At 48.3% G+C, this 25,476-nt stretch overlaps 1 protein-coding gene and 1 long non-coding RNA gene across 3 annotated transcripts in view; both read left to right on the forward strand.

Annotated features, from left to right (window-relative positions):
- Positions 1–533: 533 nt before the first annotated feature.
- On the forward strand, positions 534–1,584 carry LOC124084608 (uncharacterized). The gene is made up of 2 exons (XR_006849157.2): positions 534–734; positions 1,433–1,584. It is a non-coding gene; the product is annotated as an uncharacterized LOC124084608 (long non-coding RNA).
- Positions 1,585–19,061: 17,477 nt separating this feature from the next.
- Slco2a1 (solute carrier organic anion transporter family member 2A1) overlaps positions 19,062–25,476 on the forward strand; it is an 84,974-nt gene continuing 78,559 nt past the window's right edge. Inside the window, exons 1-2 of one of the 2 annotated variants that reach the window (XM_046431658.1) lie at positions 19,062–19,168; positions 19,451–19,995. In XM_046431658.1, the coding sequence (XP_046287614.1) occupies positions 19,900–19,995 (96 nt within the window). In that variant the 5' untranslated portion in view covers positions 19,062–19,168; positions 19,451–19,899. Of the gene's footprint in view, positions 19,169–19,447; positions 19,996–25,476 lie in introns of both variants that reach the window. The other variant, XM_046431659.2, reaches the window with a different exon arrangement.

Genomic DNA, 25,476 nt, shown 5'->3' on the forward strand with positions numbered 1-25,476 from the left:
AGGATGGGTGCATATGTAGGCAGAGCAGGAGGAGAGGAGATTTCTGAGTTTGCCGGTTGGGACCTGTGGGGTTTGAGAAAGCTGTGGGTGTCTGGAGCGGGTGTGCACCTGAGAATGAACACCTATGGCCAGGTGTGTGATCGTGTGCATGGCCGTGTACGCCCAAGTGTCTACGCAATTTCTGTGCTTGGCTGGTGTGTGAGGCAACTCTCCTCTGCCCTCGGCAGCTCCAGGAGTCATAGCTCAGGATGGGGTGGGGCAGGCCACCTGGGCCACCTGACTGGCAGGGCTATAATGACAACCTTTATGGGGCCTGCTGTGACCCAGGAGCCAGAGCCATTCAGGAACTGCTGTCAAAGACCAGGAATGAGGAAGTCTCAAAGGTTCCTCTGGATTTTCATTTCAAAGGGCAGAACATGACCTTTGCCTGTACCACTTGGGCTTGCTGCAGGCTCCTTGTGCATTCCCTCAACAAGGAAGGAGAGGCCAGTTTCACTTTTCTTCCTGTTGTTTTCACTTTCAGACTCCCTGCATTCAACACCGAGGAAGGTGCATCTGCAATGGTGCGACGTGTGTCCAAGTCCCTGGTTTCTGTGAAGGCCTGGGTGCAATCCTGTGTGCAATGTTCCAAACTCAGGAGCTATGCACATCCACTGCTGTGATCTGCCAGCCCAGGGACCTGATGAGACAGGCTGTGACTCAGCTATGGCTCTCTGATCCTCCTCATTGTGCTGGTGAGAAAACAGCTTCTGAGAGGAGGAGCTTTGTCCAAAATAACACAGGGCGGGTGACAGAACAGCTGTCAGGCCTGGCATTGAGGGAGGGCGTCCGGCTGGTTGGTCAACAGGTGAAAGGAGGCACTCAACTCCAGTCCCTCTTCCTAACAGGCTATGCCAGACAGCTGGACTTCTGGCACGTCTTTCCCTCTGGCCCTTCACCATGTCATATTGCCTTTACAGTCCCAGGAGCCCGGAGGGCCCTGGTCACTCTCACAGAGACTCCATCCTACCTGACAGATCCTCCCCACCCCCAGGTGGGGCTGTCCTGTGAACAAGCAGCAGACCAGCCTTTGCTCTGAGATATCCATCTCCACTGTGCCCTACCAGTTGCCCTCTTAGAGCCGATGCCTTGTTGGACAGTCATGATGCTTTCGTTCCCCAGAGGGCTTCTGAAAACAACAAGACTCACACCTCATAGGTCCTGTGCTCCTTAGGACCTGCCAGCCTTGACCAGCCGCCCCCTCTCACAACCCCTGCAAACTGTTCAGCTCTGCCTGGGGCTCAGCGTCCTGGTTCTCCCACCCCCACCCTTTAGGGCTGTGTTGACAACTTGCCAACAAGCTGTGACCTGAGGTTCCCTTGACCCTCTTCCAGATGGAATGGGTCCATGCTACATGCAAATAAAATAACAATAGTCTTGTCCCAATCCACAGGAGAAATGGAATACCTACTGAGAACTCTCTTTTGGAGTCCTTCTCCCATTAAACATTTGACATTGGCAACTGCAAACAAAGAAGCCATCAGACCTGTGTAAAGCATCTGACTGTCGACCTCGATCTTCACATTAAATTTGGCTCTTATTTACTTTTATCCCACTGGGATGCTTCATGCGTCTGAGAGGAAGTGCTGGTGCCATGACATCCTGCTTGTGGCATGGGATAAAAGGACCCATTCTCTGGGAGACCACTGGAGTGTAACTTTGCTGTCCCGTGGACCCTGGTCTGACTGTCCTAGAAGGCTTGGCCAGGATGGATGTTTGTCACTGGCACGTTGGAGGTAGCTCAGGACAGTTGCCAGCCACCTACTAGAGGGTTGCCAGATTGAGCAAGTAAAAATAAAATATAGGGCACCCAGTTCCATTTTAATTTTAAATCAATAATGAATAATTTTTTAGTATAAGTACATCCCAAGTATGCCAAAATTGTACTACATTACTACACTCGTAATGAAAATTTGTTGTTTATCTGAAATTCAAAGTGAACTGGCAACCAGGGCTTCATCTGGCGAGCCTAATCCAGCTCCGACACCCTCTGGTATGTACCACCAGGCATCAGAGGCTCTGCAAGGAACCTGTAACCATAGCAACAGCTGAGATTGTCATTGATCTATACTCAAGGGCAGATTCAGGTCCTTCCTGCAGTAATAATGCCCCTCTCTCCGTTCTAGAAAGTGGAATTGGCCAATCGCAGTGATGCCCAGACCCCAAAGGTCAGTCAGTTCAGTGCTTTGTACCTAAGTTGCCGCTGGGTAGTGCTTTGAGCTTATCTTTCAACAGGTCCTTTTAGTTTTCCTTTTCTTCTTTACCCATGAAAGCTTTTTTAGGGAAGGAAGATGATAAGCCCAATAAAGACAGCATATCAAGAGCATGCACCTTATAACATTGCCCGTAAGCCCACGATGACATCCCTGTGAGTGGTTCCCACGTGAAGCCAGAGCTGGGCTTTGGTCCAGTGTTTTTCAGGTTCATGATCATCTGTCAATTAAACAACAAATATTTATTCTCAGGCTCTAGTAATACTTCTGAACCTATTAATAATACAAATCAGCAATATATAAACCAAATCAATACTTGTTGAATAATGTTTGGCATCCAAGAATTCTAATTAATCTTGAGAATTTATTCTGTAAAGCACCAAATTTTAACTGATTTGTTTACTCCTATACCTGTGAAATGTTTTGGGCTGAATATGGCTCCAAAATGTCATATCCAGAGCACAATCTACTATTTGTCTGCACAGTGTTTTGAAGATGTGACAACAGCTGGGACGGCCCTGGGAGAGGACTGTGGACTGGCCCAGGGCATTGCTGTGGGCTGCCTACTCCCTATCCCCGAGTGGCTTTGTCGCCACATTGTTCTGGACAGCAGCCTTCATTGAAATCACTGGCTGGTTGACTCAGAAACCTGCTAGGGACCTCATATTTTTTCTCAGGCAAAGGGCTGGGTGCAGGGGCAGTGGGCAGACCCTCCCATGGGAGATTTGATGAGTGACTTCTTTAAGGAAAGGGTCTATGCCTGAGTTTGTGTGGCATCCCCTTGAATCTGGCACAGAGAGCCCAATGAACAAGGTGATCCCGGTAGGAAAACAACCACAACCATGAGCCATCTCGACTCACCTCTGAGCAAAACAGGTTTATTTTTACATCTTGACACCCACATCAATCCTCTAAAACTTTTTTCGTCTGCCTTTTGTTGACTCCTGGTCCCCCACGCCTGGTCTTTCTTTATTGTCCTCCAAATCTCCTGAGGACTGAGAACTGGGGGGCAGGGCACCACTAGACTGAGAGAACTACAAGGAGGGGGACGTCTTCATTGTAATTAGAGGGCTGGTCTCCCTATGCAGATTTCTGCAGATAGAAACATCCAGAGAAAGGTAAGGAACCCTGAATGCTTGAAATCTATGGGGGTGGGGTAGGAACGGGGTCAATGGAGGAAAGGACTGTTTCCTCTGCAACTGGACTGGAGACCCATGATGCAAGAATTTTCATTTGTGCATTGCTGAGTGACGGCTGCATTGCTCCCTGGCAGAGACAGAGAAGGATCAAAGAGAGTTTGTTTTATGCCCAGTATAAGACCTTAAAAAAGGGAAGGATTAAAAGAAACAGGAAAAACTCCTTTTAGATGAGAGCAGCCAGGATCACATCAGAGCTTCTGGAATGGAGATGATCCTAGAATGAGCACATTCGTTCATTCATCCAGCAAATATTTATTGAGCACCTTTGGAGGCCCAGGCAATGATCCAGGCCCAGCACCACGGGCTTTATTCAAGTGTGGCTGTTTGGAATGATTAAATCGGATCTGGGTCTTGGGAAGGAAGTGAGTATCATTTTATCACAGTATTTACCAAAGAAAATATCAAATACTTTTAGGCTTTATCCAAGGAAACTCTAGCCCTGCCCCCGCAGCTTCACACATCCACCGAGTCCTTATGTCTTCAATCCTCTGAGCATCAGCCCCCTTCTTCCTGTGCAGATATGATCAGCTCTTGCCAACTGTTGAAAACAGGGCAGGAATTTGGCAAGAGGTTCAAGGTGAAAGCTGTGTCTTTAGTTCCTGGAGCAGATGGAGGGCGGAGAAGAAGTTAGCTGGGTGGCTCTGGGGCTGTGACCCCTGGGGGGAACGATGCTGACCCGCTTTGAGGCTGTCTTGGGCTCCGACATCAGTAAATGCATTCTGTTATCTCCTCTCCAGGGCTGGCATCCTCCAAGTGTGGAAAGTCCTTCTGACTGTCAGCCCAGAATATGGGTGTTGCTGGGGAGCTGAGCGGTGCTAGGGGAAACTGAGAAAGTACTCTGAATTCAATTTATAATGTTTTCAGCTTTGCGTCCTCTTAAAACAAACAGGAAAGGTGTCTACAGAAGGTGCAGATCATGAAACGAATGTCCGACTCTGGCAGGGGTGGAGCAGAGCCCTGTCTGGTGGCTGTTGTCCCCACCTTCCTGTACCTTGCACGTGGTTAATGCCCTTTTTCTGCACGCCAGCCACAGCAACAGTGACCAAGTTGGAAAAAAGAACCACGAGGGAATCCAGGCACAGAGACTCACCATAGCCAGCCAAGCCAACAAGGAGACCCAAACCACCCCTCCAGCTTAGGCAGGAGGAGGCCCCTTCTTTGAGTCTCTTGTACTCATTGAAGGGGTTCAAGGTGAGGCCCTTTCCTCTAAACCAGCGGCTCTCAAAATGTGGTTGCTGGGCCAGCAGCAGCAGCAGCAGCGTTGCCGAGGAGCTTGTGAGGCATGCAGAATTTGGGACTCTATTCCAAGCCTTCAATCAGAAACCCCAGGCAGGACTCAGCAATAAGTGCTCAGAAAAGCTCTGGGTGCTTCTGGTGCACACTGAAGTGTGAGAAGCACAGATGTCTGTAGACCTCCCTGTGCCAAGCCCCTGAGTGTTACTGCACAGACTCCGCAGGCCAGAACACCCAGGTCCCCAGATTCAGCCACTGCAACAGCCCAGGCCCTTGCTGATGCCCCCTGTCCTCTCTCTTCCCCTCTTTCACTGAAGTCCCACAGTGTGTGGAAGGCAGAGGTGACTGGAACCTGAGATACACTCCACAGAGACCTGATGAGCCAACCTCTTCTATGACCCAGGATGCTTCCTCTCAGGAACAGGATGAAGCAGGAAAGTTCTGCAAGGTAAATTGAAGTCAGGGAATGGATAGATGGCCTCCTTGCATGGTTAGAACAAAGTTAGGCTAGCTAAGGGGGACAAATCTCATACAACTGGGAAGGGATTACCTTTGGCACATGAGCTATGTCTAAGTTATTTTAGGTCTTCAGGTATATTAAAAGGGCGAGAAGTGAATTGCAGCTGAAATGGAGGACGTTCTGAAAGTTGTCCGACATCCTCCACCATCAGGACTCTGGAACTCCCTCCCATGCCACACACACACACCATAGTGAAGCTTCTACATAAAGAGGGAATGGCCTTGCCAGGCATGGTAGCACATGCTTGTAATCCCAGGGGCTCTGGAGGCTGAGGCAGGAAGATGGCGAGTTCAAAAGGGAGGTGCTAAGCAATTCAGGGAGACCCTGTCTCTAAATAAAATACAAAATAGGGCTGGGGATGTGGGTCAATGGTCAAGTGCTCTGAGTTCAATTCCTGTTACCCCTCCCCTCCCCACCCCCACACACATACACAAAAAAGACGGAAAGGCCAAGACTCCCATCTCATGGCGGAGTCTGTGCAAGTTCATCAGGAGCAGAAAAAACATGGACATGCTAATTTCTAAAAGTGAGGACTCCAATAAAATGAGTTTTAAAAAAATAGACAGGGAAAGTGATTGGTGATAGCATGAGGTCTAGGAGGTCATATGGGCTACCCTTCTTCACGTCATTTAATACCCTTCAGGAACATCACGGTGTGGACAATGAGACCACATTCTCAATGTTCTAGACAAGTTCCAGAGAATGAGTTATGTTAGCCCACATTGACAATACCAGCTTCATTACTGCTGTTTGCCACTACAAAGATCCCCTGAAACTGCAAAACGTACTGAACACTTAGACGATATTATTCCTACACATACATGCCCATGATAAAGTTCAACTTGGAAGCTAAGCACAGCAAGAGACGAGCTAATATTAAAATGGAATAGTTATAACTGTAGACTGCAATAAAATTATGTGAATGTGTTCTCTCTCTTTCTTTCTCTCATACTCTCTCTCTGAAGCTGGGCACATAGCAGCTTAGTGAGGCCTGAAGCAACTTCATGAGACCCTGTCTCAAAATAAAATATAAAAAAAAAGGGCTGAAGATGTGGCTCAGTGGTTGAGCACCCCTGGGTTCAATCCCTGGTACCGAAAAAAAAAAAAAATCTTACCATGCTGTAGTCATTCCTCTCATGATGGTTTGAGATGACGATGAAGTGAGGTCTTCTGACCACACATAAGGAGGACGGTCACGATGCTGGTTGCCTGCAGGTAACTAAACCCTGGGAAAGTGAAGACCTCCAGGGAAGCCGCAGGTCTGTGTTGCGACTTCCTGGCTGCGGGGGATGGGGTGGTGTCAGGTGAGACATCCAGCTCTATGCCTTGGAGCTGTTGGTAAGAAAGAAGTGAGCAGGAGGATGCACAGATGTGGGAGAAAGGGGAATGCACTCAGCTTGAGTTCCAGGCACCTGTGGGCTGTCCAGGTGGGAGGTCCAGAGGCCTCTGGGTATATAAGGTTTAGAAGGCAGAGAGAATCTGGGTTGGAAAAGATGCGTGTGAGTCATTAGCGGTAGTAGCCAAGGTCATGGGATGTGGAGAAAAGAAGGATCAGAGATTTATCATATATGTTTTATGTGGATGTTACTATAGTAGTATGTTAGATATGTTATACATATAAATGAACACATAGATGTATATATATGTATATATATATGCTCTACAATTTATAAAAAGTAGGAATTTAACAAAATGAACATACTACCAAAAGTGCTATACAGATTTAATGCAATTCCTATTAAAATTCCAATGATGTTCTTCATAGAAATAGAAAAAGCAGTCAAGAAATTCATTTGGAAAAACATCAGGCCTAGAATAGTCAAAGAAATCCTTAGTGAGAAAAGCAAAGCCGGAGCATCAGCACTCGACCTTAAATTATACTACAGGTCTATAGTAATAAAAACTGCATGATATTGGCACAAAAACAGACATGAAGACCAATGAAATAGAACAGAAAACACAGAGACAAACCCATATAAATACAGTTATCTTGTATTGGACAAAGGCACCGTACACACACATTGGAGAAAAGAGAGCCTCTTCAACAAAGGGTGCTGGGAAAATTAAAAATCCATATGTCGAAGAATGAAATTGAATCCCTATCTCTCACCCTGCACAAAATTCAACTCAAAGTAGATCAAGGACCTAGGCATTAGACTAGAGAGAAAAAATGGGGCTAATTCTTCATTATGTCAGCCCAGGAACCGACTTTCTCAATAAGACTCCTAAAGTACAAGAAGTAAAATCAAGAATCAATAAATGGGATGGTATCAAACTAAAAAGTTTCTCCACAGCAAAGGAAACAATCAAGAATGTGAAGAGAGAGTCTACAGAATGGGAGAAATTCTTTGCCACTTGCACCTCAGATAGAACATTAATCTCCAGTATATATAAAGAACTCAAAAAACTTAACACCAAAAACAACAATAACAATAACAACAACAACAACAACAAAAACGAATAACCTAATCAATCAATGGGCAAAGGAACTGAACAGACACTTCACAGAAGAAGAAATATGATTAGTCAATACATAAATGAAAAAGTGTTTGACATATCTACCAATTAAAGAAATGCACACTACACTGAGAGTCCATCTCATTCTGGTCAGAATGGCAATTATCAAGAATCGAAGTAACAATAAATGTTGGTGAGGATATAGACATAAAGGCACACTCATACATTGCTGAAAGGACTGGTCATTGGTGCAATCATTCTAGAAAGCAGTATAGAGATTTCTCAGGAAACTTGGAATGGAACCACCATTTGATCCAGTGATCCCACTCCTTGGTATATACCCAGAGGGCTTAAAATCAGCATACTACAGTGACTCAGCCACATCAATGTTTATAGCAGCTCAATTCACAATAGACTAAGCTATGGAACCAACCTAGATGCCCTTCAACAGATGGATCAGTAAAGAAAATGTGGTAGATATACACAATGGAATATAACTCAGCCATAAAGAGAAATGAAAGTCTGGCATTTACTAGTAAATAGATGGAGCTGGAGACTATCATGCTAAGTGAAATAAGCCACTTCTAAAAAACCAAGGCTGAATATTCTCTCTGATATGTGGATGCTAACACAATAAGTGGGGAGGGGGGATAGAATTTCATTGGATTGGACAAAGGGAAAGGAAAGGAAGGGAAGGGTGTGGGAATAGGACAGACAGTAGAATGAACTGGACATAACTTTCCTATGTTCATATATGAATATACGACCAGTGTAACTCCACACAGTGTATAATGACAAAAAAAGGCAAATTATACTCCATGTATGTATGTCAAAATGCACTCCACTGTCACATATATCTAAAAAGAAAAAATAAAACAAAGTAGGGATTTAAAATTACAAGATAGAAAAGAGCTACAAAAAGAAACTGACATTCTCTGCCCACTGCTCATGGATGGTCCTGTGTCCCTACCGGGTGCACATGCTCCCCTTTGGGAACTGCTGGGATAAGCTGGTGTCTCAGGTTTCCTGGTGTCTCTTGTGTAAACAAGAGGCTTGCTATGTGCATAGCGAGTGTTCAGTAAATATTTGTGAAAGGGACAAATAAACAAGTCACCCAGGAATGTTCTGGAACGGAGGCAATTCACAGTGTGGCTAATAGCTTGGACTTTGGAATTGGAAGGATTGCAGCTCACGTTCCAGCCCTGTTCCGCACTAGTCCTGTGATGGACAAGTGGTTTTTCTCCCTGAACCTCAGGGCATAGGGACCAGATCTCCCCCGCGCTGCCCCCCCCCAACCCCTGCAGGCTGTTAATGCAAGCCTCCTGCAACGAGCAGAGCCTGGAACACAGGCAGGAGTCATAAAGATGAGCTGTGTTCCCCGTGAGGAGAATAACCCCAGAGCAGCAGCGTTTTCTGGTTTTTTAATGAGTGCTGCAAGCACTTGAGCTCTCTTGAGGGCAGAGAGTAAGTGTGAATTTTGGCAGAGGCAGTGACTGGGACGTCAGTCGGTACTGGAGGCCGCCCACGTGCCCTCGCCTGGTGCAGAGAAGCAACAGACAGGGAAAAGCAGTGACTCCCCCCACATTCGCGAAGGTCAAGGCAGGGCAGGACCAGGAGCATCTTCCCTGACGCCCAACCAGCCATGGGATTTATAGTGATTTGCTTCCATTCTGCAATTGACATTTATGGAAAACTACCGTGGGATCAGGCAGTTTTTCTTTTCTTTTATTTTTTTTTATAAAGATAATTACATTTGTTTCTTTATAAAGGAATATTTATCATAAAAATTAATTAAAATGTAAAAGGCCACATTCCCTCCATGGAAAGATAACCTTTATTACTCTTTTGCTCTGTTTTATTCTGGCCTTAAGTTCTATGTAACAGCATTTTGAAAGCCATTATGGCAATTATTATATATGTTGTGTAATATGGACATCTGTCTTTTTATTTGAGGTCTTGATATAGGTCTTTTCCTTGTTATCACAAGTCCTTCGTGGGCATAACTGAGTAGCTGTTTTCTGCATGTCTGAAACCCTTATGCAGCTCAGCCTCTCCCTGAGGAACCGGGCAGTCCTGTATCTGCCCTGCAGCCACAATTCCCGCCAGGGCCTGATCCCCATAGGGAACAGTTGCTCCTTGACACCTGAGACCCAGGTGCCGGATCACCCTATTTTCTTCAACTCCAGCTTTCCGTTTCCCTTCTTTGAAACAAGAATCAGATCTGCCTCTCATGGCAGCTGCCAGGCTAAGTGAGGTGCCTGTTTGGAGGCTGCTGGGTGAACTTCCCACTGCTCTCCAAATCTTGGTTTGTTGGATGGATCAGAACTCTTCAGATGCTAGCAACAGGAAATCCAGCTCAACAAAACTTACACCATAAAGGGAATTTATGGGCTCACAAAAGTGCAAGGCCCAGATGCAACTGCCCAGTGAAACCAGAGCCTGAAGGACACGGCCACGGGTCTCGGTGACCTCTTTCCCACACTCCCATTTCATCCTGGGGCAGATTCTCCCCAAGACTCCCTAGAGCCTGACACTGAGGGAGGTGCCCCAACCCTGGCAGGCTTAGGAGACAGCACATGGTCCTAATGGCTCCAGCAGAGGGCCAAGCAGCCAGGCCTGGCCCAGGTCCTTCTACCCCGATTGGCATCAGCTCACTTAGACCACCTAACCTGAGTGTGGTACCCCGACAGAGAGTCTAAGTGCTGTCACCAGAAGAGGGGCAGGTTGGGGGAAGGGCAAACAGCAGCCGTCCACCTCAGTGACCATCATTCCTACTGCTGGGGCAGGAGGGAGGTTCTCAGAGCTGGTGAGGCCAGGAGTCTGCACAGCCTGCTGCAGTCTGGTTGAAATCCCTGGTCACTCTCCTTGGCCTCCCCTCCTGTCAGTCCTGCAGGGAATCAGTGAGCATTCTCTTCCCGAATCCCCTGCAACAAGGCCACACCCCCAGGCGCTCCCTCCCTGTGACCATGAACTGGGAGGAGGCCTGACTCCCAGTGACCTCATCAGGTGACTCAGCGCACCGTGTACAGCCCAGGCCCAGGGTGTGTTAGGGTCCCCGGGCCCAGCGGAAGGGCCCCATGGAACGTTTATAGGCCTGATGTTTACAGCTCAGAAGGCAGAGCTGATGTTCCTTGGGAGAGCCAGGCTGGGGTGAGGGTGGGGATCCTGCACAGGGAGAGGACAGCGCAGCACAACAGGTGGGGGCTGAGGCTCAGAGCTGGGAGCTGTTGTCTATTCCCAGCGCTTGGGCCTTAGTTTTGTTCAGCTGGAAAAAAAAAAAAAAACCCGTACATGATAACCTCATCCCATGAGCCCCTCGTGCCTGAGAGGCTGGGAGAAGCAGGCTCGCTCCACAGATCAGTCCAGCTGTGTCTCCTGCAGTGGCATCCTGCTATCTACACTTGTGTTTGTGCTTGGTCCCTGCCCTGAAGGCTCACAAGCCACCTGATATGGGATCAATCCAAACAGGGCGTGTGCAGGGCAAGGCAAGGCACAGGCTCCCTTCTGCAGGCGAGAAACAGGACTCAGTACCCGTGGGGGCCATGGCAAGGGTGCAGAGGGAGCGGGGGGGGCAGAGAACAGGGTAGTGAGGAGGGCACAGATCTGGACAAATAAAGGGGGAGGAGAAAAGGACTCCAAGGGTCAAGACCAAGGAACAAGAGTCAGGGGAAAGCAGGAGCCCAGACGTCCACTTAAAACCGGGGGATACCCACTCCAAAGCAATCATACAAGTAAATACAGGTGTCGTAGGAAATCTAGAAAATGGACCAAGATGCTCCAGGTGCCTCCTTGGGAGGGCTTCTGGGGGCTGTCCCTGCTGAGGACAAGGTGCAAAGTTTTGAGGAGAAGAGAGAGGAGAGCACCTTTGAGCCAGGTGAGGTTTGGGGGTGTGGGCGGATGCATTCTGTGACCAAGACAGCACCCAGGGCTTGTGCTGCTGGGGAGGAGGAATGGAATTCAGGGCTGGCAGCTGACTCCTAGGCTCCTGCTCGTGCACGTAGAGGGGAAGATTCAGGGAAGAGAGGAGCAAGCAGGGGCTATGAGGAGACCACAGCTGTAGAACCACCCAGTGATGACAGCATCTCCGATGGAGAAGAGAGAAACGGCAGACGTGGGGCAGGGGACCAGGAGGCAAGCACTGCTGAATTCAGGAGAAAGGTGACCACCGTTGAGAGCTGTGAGTCCAGTTCACTCCTCAAAACAGCTACAAACACAGGTTAAGTGACCTGCCTAAGGTCACCCCGCTGGTAAGCTAACAGTGCTGGGGTAGAGCAAGAGGAAAAGCCCATTTGAACCATGAAGTTCAAAACCTTGATCTTGTGGTAAGGCTCTCACTGGGACGTGGGTGGCACACATTCTCTCTGATCTGCTGTCCCCGGTGCTGAGCTCTCTCTGGAGATGAGGTGAAGGTGGGGGTCTGGAGCAGCCACTACCCATCATATTCTTGGTCAGCCTCAGGTGGCAGGGGAGGGAGGGAGGTGGATTAGCCAGGCACGCTGAGTTCCAGAGCTTTGACTGCTGAGGCTCGGAAGGCCCAAGAAGGCCCTAGGACCTGAGAGAGAGAGAGGTCCTCTATAGCTGGTGTAGTCAGGCCACACCCCGGGACTGCTGGCCTTCCTCCTGTATATATATGTATATATACAGGGAGGGAGGCACCGGGAGGAAGAGGGACCTAGTGATGAAATCTGCATGAGAAGTGAGTTTGAGTATTAGAGAGAAAAATGTCTAGAACCTCTAAAGCATTCAAACTCACTGAACTTCTTTACATTTAGTTTTGGTGGGGGAGGTACTGGAGATTGAACCTAGGAGTGCTTTACCACTGAGCTACTTACCCATTCATTTTTCTTTTTTTATTCTGAGACAGGTTTCATTAAGTTGCTGAGGCTGGCCTTGAGCTTGTGATCCTCCTACCTCAGCCTCCCAAGTTACTGGGACTACAGGCATATGCCATTGCACCCAGCTTTGAACTTAATCATGGAGCCCAGTAATTATACTGCTGGCGACCAGTTCTAAGACAATGGACTTTTTGCACAAAATTATCCATCAAGTCACTATTTGTAAGATGATAGTTACATACACCCTTACCATTCAACACCAGTGGATAGTTATTTATAATTCCTAGCTGCATGCAGCCGCACATGAGATGGTAAAGAAGGGCTCCTCTCTTGTGGAATGACACATATTGGAAAAAGTAGGATACCTTACTGTAGTTTTTAAGTAAAACCATGCTTATGTGAAAGAATTAGCAAAAGTAGAAAATTCTGCAAAGTTTAAACCCGTTAGGTCCAAGCTTTCAGTTCTGTGAATATTTCAATGAAATGGCACAGGTTCATTAAGATAGGTTAGAAATCACAATCCAGAGTTTGTATATGTTAATATATTAATGCACTGTAATTATCGGGTTATATTTTCATCATTACTATTTGTGTGTGTGGGGGGGGGTACTGGGGTTTGAACTCAGGGGCACTCAACCACTGAGCCACATCCTCAGCCCTATTTTGTATTTTATTTAGAGACAGGGTCTCACTGAGTTGCTTAGTGCCAGGTTTCTGTTCTCGAGACTAAAAGGCTCAGGGGTCACTCCATTTGAACTGGGCTAATTGGGCTGCACAAAATAACCACACAAGAGAGCAAGAGCACATGCTGACCCCTTTTATTGAGGAGAAGCTATTCAAATGAGGCAAGGGGTCAGGTTTCAGGGGGCTGAGTCTATCTTCATGATGTCCACTGTCAGCAGGTTGACTGACACCTGGGTAGGCCACACCCAAGGGTACAGTAAGAGAAGGGGACACACCCAAGGCACTTCCATGGAAGATTCTACCCTAAACAGGACAAGGGGTTATATTACAAAGGAACAGGTGAGCACAGCTTCACCCATGGGGCTTTACAAGACACACCCATGCACGAGATATCCACCCTCGAACCCAAGAAGGGTGGGGAAAGCTCTGCCACATTTCTGTGACTGAGCGCCTCAGCACTCAGCCGAGGAGTGTGACTCAGTCAAGTGCAAGGTTGATCTCCCACAGCTTAGTATCTCACTTTTGCTGAGTCTGGCTTTGAACTTGCAATCCTCCTGCCTCAGCCTCCAGAGCTGCTGGTATTACAGGCGTGTGCCACTGTGAACCAGCTCGTCATTTTTATTATATCATTGTTACGGATTATATTATTTATATATACATATACATGTGTGTGTGTATATATGTAATTTTTCTTTTTTGTACTGAACCTAGGGGCACTTTACCACTAAGCTACATTCCCAGTCCTTTTTTACTTTTTTAAAAATTTGAGGCAGAGTCTCGTTAAATAGTTGCTCAGGGCCTCACTGAGTTGTTAAGGTGGGCCTCAAACTTGCCATCCTCCTGTCTCAGCCTTCCAAGCCTCTGGGATTACAGTCCCGTGCCACTGTGCCTGCCTTCTACTGTAGATCACGTCTAACATTTTTCAGGTGTTCCACATCTAGGATGAGGGGCCAAAATGGGTTAAATAGTGATATGGAATGGTAGGTGAATTCAATAGAAATTTAACTCTCCCACCAGAGTTGAAACACAGTAAATTATTTTTTGAAAAGGTATAATGTAAAAGTTATCAATCAGTTTTAAAAAAAAAGCATAATGGCAGAGATAAACAGTGGTTCCTGTTGGCTGGCTCAGCAATCTGGAGATGGCAGGACACACAGGAGCAGCACAGGACTGAGGACAGGTTAGGTGCATGCTGAATGTGGGTTGAGTGGCAGCAGAGATGAGATCCTGCTCAGATCCTGCTGAGTATCACCTAGGAGTGGTGATGAGCTGGAACACCCGAGGGCAAGCTGGGAATATCACCTGTACCCAAATGGGTGCAGTGCAGATGGGGCCAGGCTGGGGCTCCTACCCCCCGGGGAGGTGTCAGCTGTGGGAGTGGACATCAGTGGGATGTGGGACAGGCCTGTTGGACTTTCTTCTTTTCCTCCAAAAGCAGCAAGTGACCTCTACTGAGTAATACCAGGAGCTGGACCAGCAGCGCCAGGCCTTGGGGAAGTCATCATGGACACTGTGGGAACCCCGTTGGCTGTACCAGGCCCTGGGCCAAGCCCAGAGAGAAAGCAGAGCATCTGGGGCTCCAGGAGGCAGGACACCCTGATGCTCCAGTGCCCCTCCCTTGCCACACAGCATTTTCTTGGTGGCTGGGGAGAGGGAGCTGGAGGGAAAATTCTGCCTGGATTCGGAGAAGGCAGATTGGAGTGGAGGAGAGAACAGCAGGCAGGAGGTGCTGTGGAAACCCATGCTACAGGGAAGAAACGCACAGAGAAGGGAACAGGAAAATGGAGTTCTTGGAGCTCAGCTAGGGAGGGCCTGCCAGTGGCCCCCAGCCTTCATTTAAGGAGTATCTCCCAGGTCAGGCATGGTTGTGGTTCCGACAGCAGAGGCTACACCTCTCCTGCTGCTTCAGCAGGGGAGGAGGGAGGCAAGGCTTCCTAAGAGTACAGGAGTGGTCAAGGCACCAAGGTGGGCTTCTAACCCCTGAAGGGTCATTGTGTGGGTGGGCATTGGACTTGATCTGCTTGCACCCAGTGTGCAGCTAAGGCCCTTTGATCAGAAGCTTAGATTCTGTTCCTGTGTTGCTTGGGTTTGAATGTGTGCTCTGTCACTTACTAGCCATGTGGCTCACCTAATTATTGTACCTTTCTGGACCCTCCATGTCACCAAATGTAAAACGCAGTAGAAAATGAACCTCTCCTGACGGGTTGTTTTAAAGATTAAATAAGTCACATTCCACCAGTCCCTGGCACAGACTGTTAGCACTGTGTGTTTGTTAAATAAAAACATACCTTTTTTGTTTTTACTTATCAGAAATATATTTATAAGGTCAGGGTGGCCCACAAAGGGAGCAGGCTGCCCTACCACTGACAGTGACAATGAGGTGGGGCTCTTGGCTTCAGAGATGTCACACAACTCAGGGAGAGGCAGTTATTGGGGAGTTCCCTGACCCCAATTCTTGTTGGTGGATGACTCACAAGGAGCTGGTCACCAGAGTTCATCCATGATAATACTTGGGTATCCAAAGTGCTCAAAAGACCCTCACCCACTGCTGCAGCAGTGGGCAGTATGGACTGATGGACCCACCACCAAGTTCACGGCCAGTCACCAGTGAGGACAGACAAGGCTGAGCCTGGAGACTGTCAGAGGCTTCCAGAAATGGGTTTTGACAGAGAGAGCAATGACCCTAAGGCCTCAGACCAACGAGGTCTTCCCCAATCACTGGGGTCTTTTTGGAATTCATATCAGCTTGATATCGTTTACTGAACAGTTTTAAGCAATGAAATAAACCGGGCAAAAACAAGGAGAAACTATGTTCTCAAGTAGCTTATGGCTGTGTGAGAGGAAGAGACACGGGGTGCAGTTCTGGCATCAATACCACCAATCACCACTGCAAAGACAGCTGTGTGATGCTGAGCCCTTACTGGGCACCAGACACTCTCATCTTCTCATACACACTTTATAACAAACACTAATATCTTCATCTTAAATCAGGCCTCGAGGATCTGAGAGGTTAGCAAGCTATCCGCAGCCTCCATAACCACAGTAGAAACTTGTCTTGGAGTGAGATGGTCCCATCACATTATCCCTTGTCTTGCAGGAAACTAGCAATCATTGTCCCCATTTTACTGAGGAGTAAACTGAGGCTCGGGGCTCTTCCCTTTATCATCACAGGTCACAGCTGAGGCCAAATGCATGGTGACAAAGAGCACAAACCTTTAGTTAGACAAAGATGCTGGCTTCCCTTCACCGGGGCCACCCCTGCTGTTGCTGTGGCCCATCCTGGACGTACCCCTCAAGACACTCTCCCTGGGAGACTCATTCCTTCTCGAGGTTTACCCACCTCCACGTGGAATCCCCAAGCCACATCTCCAGCCCAGCATCCAGCCTGGCACTGCATCTGTATAGTCACCTGCCTGGGGCACATCTTGGTTTGTGTGGCTCCCCGCAACAGCTGCTGGTCCTTCTAGATTCCCTGTGTCAGGGATGGGCATCGTCCATACTGGTTGCACAAGTCAGATTCGGGGAGTCTTCACCAATGCCTCCTTCTCTGACAGGCGGATGCCATCTCCTTTTGACATTTGTCGTGTCTATCTCTCCTCCCCACCACCATCCCACCACAGCAGTCCAGGCCCGCCTACTAGCTCCTGTGTATCCTTCCTGATGACCTCATTCTTCTCTTACCTGGCTGCCAGAGAGGTTCAGAGAAATGCACATCAGCCCAGGTCACTCTCTGTTCCTAGCTCCCCATTTGTGCTGGGGGCAAGCCTTCATTCTGAGCATGCCACTCAAGGTTCTAGCCTCTTACACATTCCCACTGTCCCTAGTCTCCTGTACCGGTCAGAATGACACCAGGCAACAGCATGACCCTCTGTCACCCCAATCCTAATCCTCCTAGTCCTTGGACACCTTCTCCAGGGAGCCTTCCCGTTGTCCCAGAAGGATTGAAGGACCTCTTCTCGTGCTCCCATGCAGCTCTGTACATCACCTTGCTTTCTCTTCTCTCTTTCCACCTTGAGATCAGAAAGGCTTTGAAGTTAGGGGCTGCTCTTATGCTTTGTTTATTTATTTTTTAGTGTTAGGAAATATTTGCTGAAATAGAAAGATGGAAACTCTGGGAGACAGACCCAGGGAGGGTGCTCTTTTAAGGAAATGGGTTACTCTGTGTATAGACACTGAATGCTGAAGATACAATATCCTTTCTCCTCCTTTCCCTTGAGCCTCAATTTTGCTCAGGAGACAGCATTGGTGTTAAATAGATTTCTTAGCATCCTTTGCAAAGATAGCTAGCGTGGGCATCAAGGTTTAAGGAAAAGTGGCTGTGCATGTGCGTAAGATTTGCCCCTTTCATTTCTTGTCTTGCACTTCTGGATTTAGAAGAGGAGCCTGGAGTTGGAGCAACCTTCTTGTGACTGTGAGCAAACCAGGGGGATGAGAACTACACATTAAAGAATTCTGAAGGGGTCTAGGTCATGACCTCTGCACTACCTACTAGCAGACCTATTGCCACCAGCAAATGAATCTCATTTAAGTCACTGACTGAATCTCCATTTAGCTGAACTCCCACCAGAACAGAAATGGAAACTCTGAATAGGCCTTTCCTATGGAGATGATGCTGATCCTGAGAGCAGCCCGAGGTCAAGGTTAACTGAGAACAATGTGAAGGCTGAAGTGGCTGGTCCTCCCTGGAATTCCACTAGAGGTTCATCCTTAGGCCAGAGATTGAAAAAGCAGCTCTAGCCATGGTGGCCCTAATGTGCCTGTGACCTTGACCTGGGCACTGTCTGGTCCCTGCTTGGTTCCACCTGTGAAATGAGGTTCCTGGACTAGACAACTTTTTAAGTACTTGGAGTCTGGGCTCCCACAGTCAGGCAGAGATGATCTCACTAATTTGCTATGTGGTTTTCAGGCAATTTTTAATCGGTCTCCAGCATTCCCATCTGTGAAGCCCAGACTGTCATAGAACCTATCACTGCAGAGCTAATCTTGGGGTTAGATAGAATCATGCTTGTGGGTGCTCAGCAGAGCCTGGCACAACCAATCTACCACTGTGTTACTGTCTGTGCCCAGTACACCTCGAGTGCTCCATGATGAGAACTGTCCTTGTGCTCCTTGTTCTCCAGCCAGACACAACGTGACCTGGAGTTCCTGCTTGCTCTGGGTCTGGGGCTGCCACAGGACTCTGGAAAGCTGGATACACCTCTCTGTGGAGGAGTGAAGTGATCAGAGGTTACCCACTATCCAATAGCTTCTGAATGCTGCCATGCCTGAGGTCCTAACGTACTGGTGAACAGGAGAAGCCTGTGGACACAGCCCAGGCCAGACCCGGCCTAAATGCATCAGGCCCTGGGTAGAAATAAACAGCCTATGTGGTTCATCATCCTGTGAGTTTGTGACAGTTGAAGTTTCCTGGATATTGAGGGGCGTCTTTTCCTGGGTGTGGGGTGGGCTCAGAGAGATCAGCTCTGTAGGAGACTACAGAAATTAGGGAGCTGGAAGAAAGCCTCTAGCATGGATTCCTCACTGTAGCTGCTTTTGGCAGATTCTTTTTGGCCTTTGCAAAAGCCTCACCTTTCCTTTTTCTGAGCTTGCAGTCCCAGAGGTTTAAAAAAAAAAAAAAACTCGGGAAAAATAAACTCGCTGTTCATTCCAACCCTAAGAAGGAGGTCAGTGGGGTGCATCCCGTTTGTCCAGGGCCCCCCCTTTGTCCCTCGCAGCACTCCAGGCCAGACCTAGCCTCGCTGACACTTGACAGCGCTTGCCGTTTACCTTGGCTCAGGTCCAGAGAGTTCGGGCCCAGCCCGGGACGGCCCCCACCCCTCCACCTTGCTACCCAACCCCCCTCTCCAGCGCAAAGAGCAGTTTAAATATAAATCAGCCCGCAGCACAAACAGAGCCTCGGCGAGTCTCAGAGCCATCACCGGAACTGAGGGCCCACGTTTGCCGCGGCGAGTGCAAACAAGCAGAGACTGGCTGCGTAAATCTTCCCAAGTGCGTCGGGCGGGCGGGCGGGCGGGGAGCCGGGGCTCACCTCTCCAGGAACCCCGGGCTCCCTCCCCCACCTTGCTCCTGCTGTCCCCACCCCAGCGCCCCTCGGGCGCCCCACCCCTACTACCCCTTCCACCCGCTGGCCCTGCCCATTCCTTTCAAGATCCCCTGTAGTCACCTGCCCGCACCAGCCGCACCCACCTTTTCCCAGGCATCCCCCTACCCGCCTACAGCCTTCCGTCCCTCCTGCCACTAACTCCCTCCTTCCCCCACCCCTCCCAGCAGGCGGGACCTTCTCCCGAGACCGTGAAGCCTCGCGGGTCCGAGCCGAGGTCGAGCCCCGGCGTACCCAGCGCCTCCTGGGCTTAGGCAGCACCGACTCCCGCGTCCCGAAGACACCTGTCTAAGGAGGCGGCGGCGGCGGGGGGCGGGGGCTCGCTGCGCTTTGGACACCGGAGGAAGAGAGGGAGGAGGGAGAGCGCGTTTCATCATCGGCGACGGCGGCGGCGGCGGCCACTTATAAAAACTTCTGGGCGCGCACTCTCTCGCTCAGTCTCCGCGCCGCGCGCCTCCTAAGGTCAGCGCCACCAAGTTCGCCATCGGCCGGTCCGGCTCCACCAGCCCGCGCGGTCTCTCTCCACCCAGAGCCCGGAGCCTGCAACCACCGCCCCGGCCGGGCGGTAGGGGACGCCACCCCCGTGTCGCTCTGCAGCCCGGCCCGCCGCCCCGTCACCATGGGGCTCTTGCCCAACCCCGGCGCGCGCCAGGGCAGCAGCGCCTCCTCGGGCGGAGCCGGCCGCTGTCCCCGCTCCGTCTTTGGCAACATTAAGGTGAGCAGAGTCCGCAGACAGTCCCGCGAGGCACCACCGGCGTCGGTGCTGTCGAAGCCCAGGGGGTGCAAGGGTGCTCCAACTCCCTCCTCTGCCCTCAGGGCCACCATCCAGGTCGCATCCCTGGCGCTTGGCGTTACGGGCCAGGGCGCACCTGGACCGGCCGCACGCGCGATCGCGTGTGTGCGTGTTCACATGCCCGCATCAGGCTAAGAAACAGGACATCGGAAGTACCTGTTGTTGTTTGTTTTGAGACAACTGTGTAGAGATATGGCAGTGAGAGAATTGCCATCTTTGCAAAAGAATATCTGGAGGAACACTGTCTCCCGCAGACAGTTAACTTCGTTCATGGGACGGGCTTAGAGGTGCCCAGTGGGGCCTTGTGGGGATAGGATGGGGGCACTTTTGAGATGGTGCGGATCAGAGCACACCTGGTCCTGATGGCAGAAGATGTTCTTCCCGGGGCTTTCAACTTCTGCCAACGCTGGCGGGGACCGTGCTACCTGGCTGCAATTCCCTCTCAGCCGTTCAGCAACCAACCCTTCTCCTAGGACGAGCTTTCCTGGTCTGAAAATCAGTAGCCCTAGTGGTCAGAAAGATCAGAGCAGGTGCCTTTGGCCCAGCAAGTTATGGGGCCACAGGGAAGAGAAAATGGGGGTGTTGGCAGCTATTAGAATGACAACACTTTCTTCCCCAAGAGTCAGAAACACTTTCTACTCTCTCACAAGTCCAAGAGGACCTAGAGTAGTTGAATCCACACTCAAGTTCTTTGGGGACTTCCTGATAGAGGGAAGCTTCCCTATGAGGAAGTGGAAGGCTTCAGAGTTTCTTGAGGGCATATTGGGGTCAGGGTAGAGATTATGGCACAGAGACATTAGGTTGTTTCCCACAATCATACAATCAGATGGAAATGGGTAAAGCCTCCAGTGGTGCAGATAGGGGAACTCAGATCTCACAAAGGCAGGTTGGGACTCTCTGTGGACTGGTTACATGTATCTAACAGAAACAGATCTGGAGATCAGAGGGGATCCCACCTACATATATGTACTTAGATTGTTTCCAGTGGAATTCCCCATTCCTGTTTCTGTTCTTTCCCGCACCACAATAATAAAGGTTAAATTGATCTCATGGTGTAATATAAATAAGACAGAAATTTTGAAATCTTAAAATAATCTCAAACCTCACCTTTCGGCCAAACCTGCATAGAACACTGTGTGCAATTTCCATTTCACCATTCCCAAGTGTTCTGGAGAAGTTTCAGCTGAGAATTGTGGAAAGTTTGATATCTTAAAATTAGGAATTGGAAGGAAAGAGCCCGTGTGGGGGTTGGGTAGTCTGAAAGGAGTGGAGCGTGTCAGGAAACAGGGTGCAGGAAATCTAACTCCTTTACCCCCAGGAATGGCAGGAGGGGCGGTTGTTCCAGCACAGATTCCTGACAGTGAGGGTGAGGAGGGATAAGGCTTGGCCTGCCCTAGTCCCTAAAACAGTTTATGGCAGCAATTTCTTTGAAGATCTGTAAGAATAAGATAACTTCTCACATGCTGATTATTTGTGCCTGAGGCCTGAACTCTGAGCTCAGGCCAATTGGCCCCCTGAGGGAGTTAAAGACTCATCAGTTAAGAGGTTTTCACCAGTTTCAACAACCAGATTCTCTTAATCATCACCTCTTTGGATGAATAACAGTTTTAAGATCAGAATTGGGAAAAATCTCAACTGAGCTTCAACTCAGGAGCCTGAAACCAGGGAAATTTGGAATCTAGAATCCCAGATTAGTTAAGTGTCCCTCCTGGAACAGTAATAAGTAATCCAGGGCTTTGCTATTTGAGGGGAAATTTCTTCCTCCAAGTGAGAGGTTGGAGGATGGCCTTGCACCTTCTCAGTAGGGTTTGGGCTGCACATGCCTTGAGATATGGAAAGGAAAGGGGACACTCAACTTGAGGATCTGTCATTTTCCTAGGACAGACTAACCTTTTGGTCTTGTGGACATTCCTGAGAAACCCCATATCAATCACTTACTAACTGTGTGACATAGGGAAGGAAGCATTTCTCACCTTTCCTGATCCTCAGGGTCCTTACCTTAAAAAGTGGATAAAATGAACAATGCCCATGTTGGGAGTCAGCTCAGTAAGGATTAACCAGGATGAGGCATAGGAAGTAGGCTTGGTCAATCCGAGATTGCTTCTTCCTTCAACAAACAGAACTGTATGTTCAAATACCATTTTGGAAGTTTTGTTCTATCAATTCCATCATGGAATTATTAGTGAAGAAAAACTACAAATAATAATAATAATAATGTCCAAAATAATAATAAGAGTAGCTAACTGCAATTGAGCTATATGAATATACCAGGAACTACAGAAATATTGTACCCATATTTTGTCCTCTTTGCAACTCCATCAGGTGAATTATTGTCCCCTTTAATAATGAGGAAAATAAGGCTTTGGTAGGGGACCCCCCATGTCCATGTGTGGACATATAACCAGCAAGGGATGGAGTGTAGAGAAACATGGACTCTAACCACTGTACCGCCCAGCCCTCTCATCAGCTGGTTTAGCAGGTGGGGATTCCATGGGTTTCGGTTAAGAGGGCTTTCTTCAGGCTCTGGTGACACACAAGTCCCAGCTGTGACCCAGGGGAGCTGCGGTGGCTGCAGGATGTGTGCTCCCAGTGGCTCGCTGGTTTCTACTCTTTCACTCGTCATTCTTCACATCCAAACACACTGGCAACTCTTAGGGTTCATTTTTTTAGACTCCCCTGCAGCAGTAAATATCCTGGTATTTAATTTAGAGACAGTCTCTGGCCTCTGACTTTCGGGATTCTTAGGAAGTTCAGGACCTGCTGGAGAATCACTGTTGGAGGGAGTAGTCCAGCGCCCAGAACTCTAAATTAAAAACAGGTCCATTCAGCGATTATGGGGGTGGGGGCGGGTGTTGGTAGAAGGGAGACTTTGTGGCTAACTTATCCTGGCAGCCTCAAAAGATCTGTTTTTCCTTAAAATGAAGCTTTCTTTGGGGGCCAAACTGAGGTTATCTTATAGTGGGAGTGGTCATTGGATCACTGCTGCCCACGGCTCCAATGTAGTGGAATCATATATACTTGGTGGGGTGGGGTCCATTTCACTGGGGGTGAAGGGTGAGGAAGAACAGTGGGAAGAAGCCAAGGTGAACCTTCTGGCTTGGCTCAAGCAGCCCTGGTAACCTCTAACCTGGGAGAACCAAAAATTGGGGGAACGTACTTTGTCCTAGCTTGTGTCCAGGCCACACTTGGAGGCCTTCAATTCTCAATCACAGGGAGGCCTTTTAGGCTTTAACTTCTCAGTTTCTAGAACAAAATACTCTATCCCAGCAACCTGATTCATGCTCCGGAAAACACTCTCAATCAACTCTTCAGGGCCAAAGAATTCCTTCTCTGACCTTCTGAATTAAGATCCCCAGTCCTCCCCGGAGGGTGGGTTCCTCTAAGGTTTAAGATAGCACCCTTTAGCTCTCAGGAATCTGCCCCCCTGAGAGGCCACCCTTGGGCACTGCTTCTGGTGGGGAACAACGTGAACTGTTGGGGTCAGGGCGTCACAGGTCACTCAGATCTTGTCCTGGGTGATGCTCGAAACCCTTCTTGGCTTATATTTCCTCTCTAGTGATGCTGACACAGAACAAGCTGGGGAATGACTTGTGTTCCAGGGCATGGATGGCTCATTTCATCTCTTCCTGATTGTTCTCTTCTGTTCATGATAGTGACTACCTTTTTTTTTTTTTTTTTCCATTCTGGGAGACCCAGGATGGGATGTTAGGATGGAAGTCTGGCCTCCCCTTGCCTTCTTCTGTTTTGCTGGGCCAGAAATCATTTTATACATCTTTTATATGGCCTCCCCCATTCCTCAGTCTCTCTTTTTGCAGCCTCTGCTAGGTTTTATCCTGCGCCATGGTTTCGACCACATCTGGACCTCACCTGAGCTTCTTTTCTGCCTTGGAGGCACTGGCCTGCTCAGAGTTACAGTTTATATGCCAAAGCATGAGAGCAGGGAAAGTGGACCTGAGAAGCCAGGGATATTCCCGGAGTGAAAGGGTCCTTCAGAGGCCCCTGTTCTTACATTATTAAGTTCATTGATCTTTACATGGCCATTCCGTCCTCAGTTTCTTTTGGAGAATGACATGAAGAAACAGGTGTGTGAGTTTCCATTGTCCATATCCTACGGGATCCACACAGATGGCTGTCACCATAGTACTTAGGGACTTTCCTATAAAGGATCACAGGAGAAAGTCAGTTGAGCTCTTAATATAAGACAAAACTTGGTTTATTTTGAGTCTTTTTTTATTTTTATTTTTTAGTTTTCTGTTAGCTTTTCTTGCTATGACAAAATACCTGAGGGCATGACCCCAAGGACCCATCCCTCCAACCAAATTATACTTCCTACAGTTTCCATCCCCTCCCAATTGTCCGTGAGCTGTGAATCCCTCAATAGGTTAATACATTGATGAGGTCAGAGCCTTCATGAGCCAGAAGTCCTACCTCTGAACATAGCTGCACTGAGGACCGAGCTTTCAACACATGAGCTTTTGGGGGACGTTCAAGATCCTAACCTTAACAAGTGTGGAACAATTATAGATTCACAGGAAAATAGTACTTAAAGGTATTGTGTATCCTTCACCCATCTTCTCTTATTGGTTCCATCTTATATAACTACAATAACTGTATAATCAACATCAGGAAATTGACATTGCTATCACGTGTGTACAGTTCTATGCCATTTTATCACTTGTGTAGGTTCTTGTAACTACTGGTCCACTGCTTGAAGCCACCACAAAGGCTTCTCTTATGTTAACCCCTTTAGAGTCACATCCATTCCTCTTCTGACTACTGAATGGCAACCCCTGGCAACCATGAACCTTTTTCCCATCTCTGTAATTTAGTCATCTTTAGAATGTTACATAAAGGGAATCATACAAGTCATGACATTTTGAGATCAGCTTTTTTTTTCATTTGGCACAATGCCTTGGAAATCTATCCCAATTATTGCACATATAAAGAATTTGTTCCTTCTTATTGCTGAGTTGTATTCCATGGGATAGATGTACCATAGTTTGTTTAAATGTTCACTCATTGAAGAACATTTGGGTTGTTTCTAGTTGGGGACTATTACAAATTAGTTTTCGATGAACAACTATGTATAGGTTTTTGTGTGGAGAGAAATATTCATTTCTCTAGTGTAAATGCCCAGGTGTGTGTTGGTGGGTCAGATGTTAGTTGCAGGCTGAGGTGTTTTACAAATCTGCCAAATTGTTTTCGAGATTTGTACCAGCAATGTGTGAGAATTCCAGCTACTTTGGGCCTTGTCAGCATTAGATGTTGTCACTACTTTTTATTTTATCTGTTTTAATAAATGTGTAATGACATCATATCATGGTCTTAATTTTCATTTCCCTCGTGGCTAATAACATAGAACATCTTATATGAATTTCCATTTGTATCTCTTCTTCATTGAAA

This window comes from Marmota monax, unplaced genomic scaffold, assembly GCF_021218885.2.
Source record: "Marmota monax isolate L192 unplaced genomic scaffold, Marmota_monax_Labrador192_F-V1.1 WCK01_AAM20220418_F8-fsc00022, whole genome shotgun sequence".
In the NCBI taxonomy this organism is placed as follows: domain Eukaryota; kingdom Metazoa; phylum Chordata; class Mammalia; order Rodentia; family Sciuridae; genus Marmota; species Marmota monax.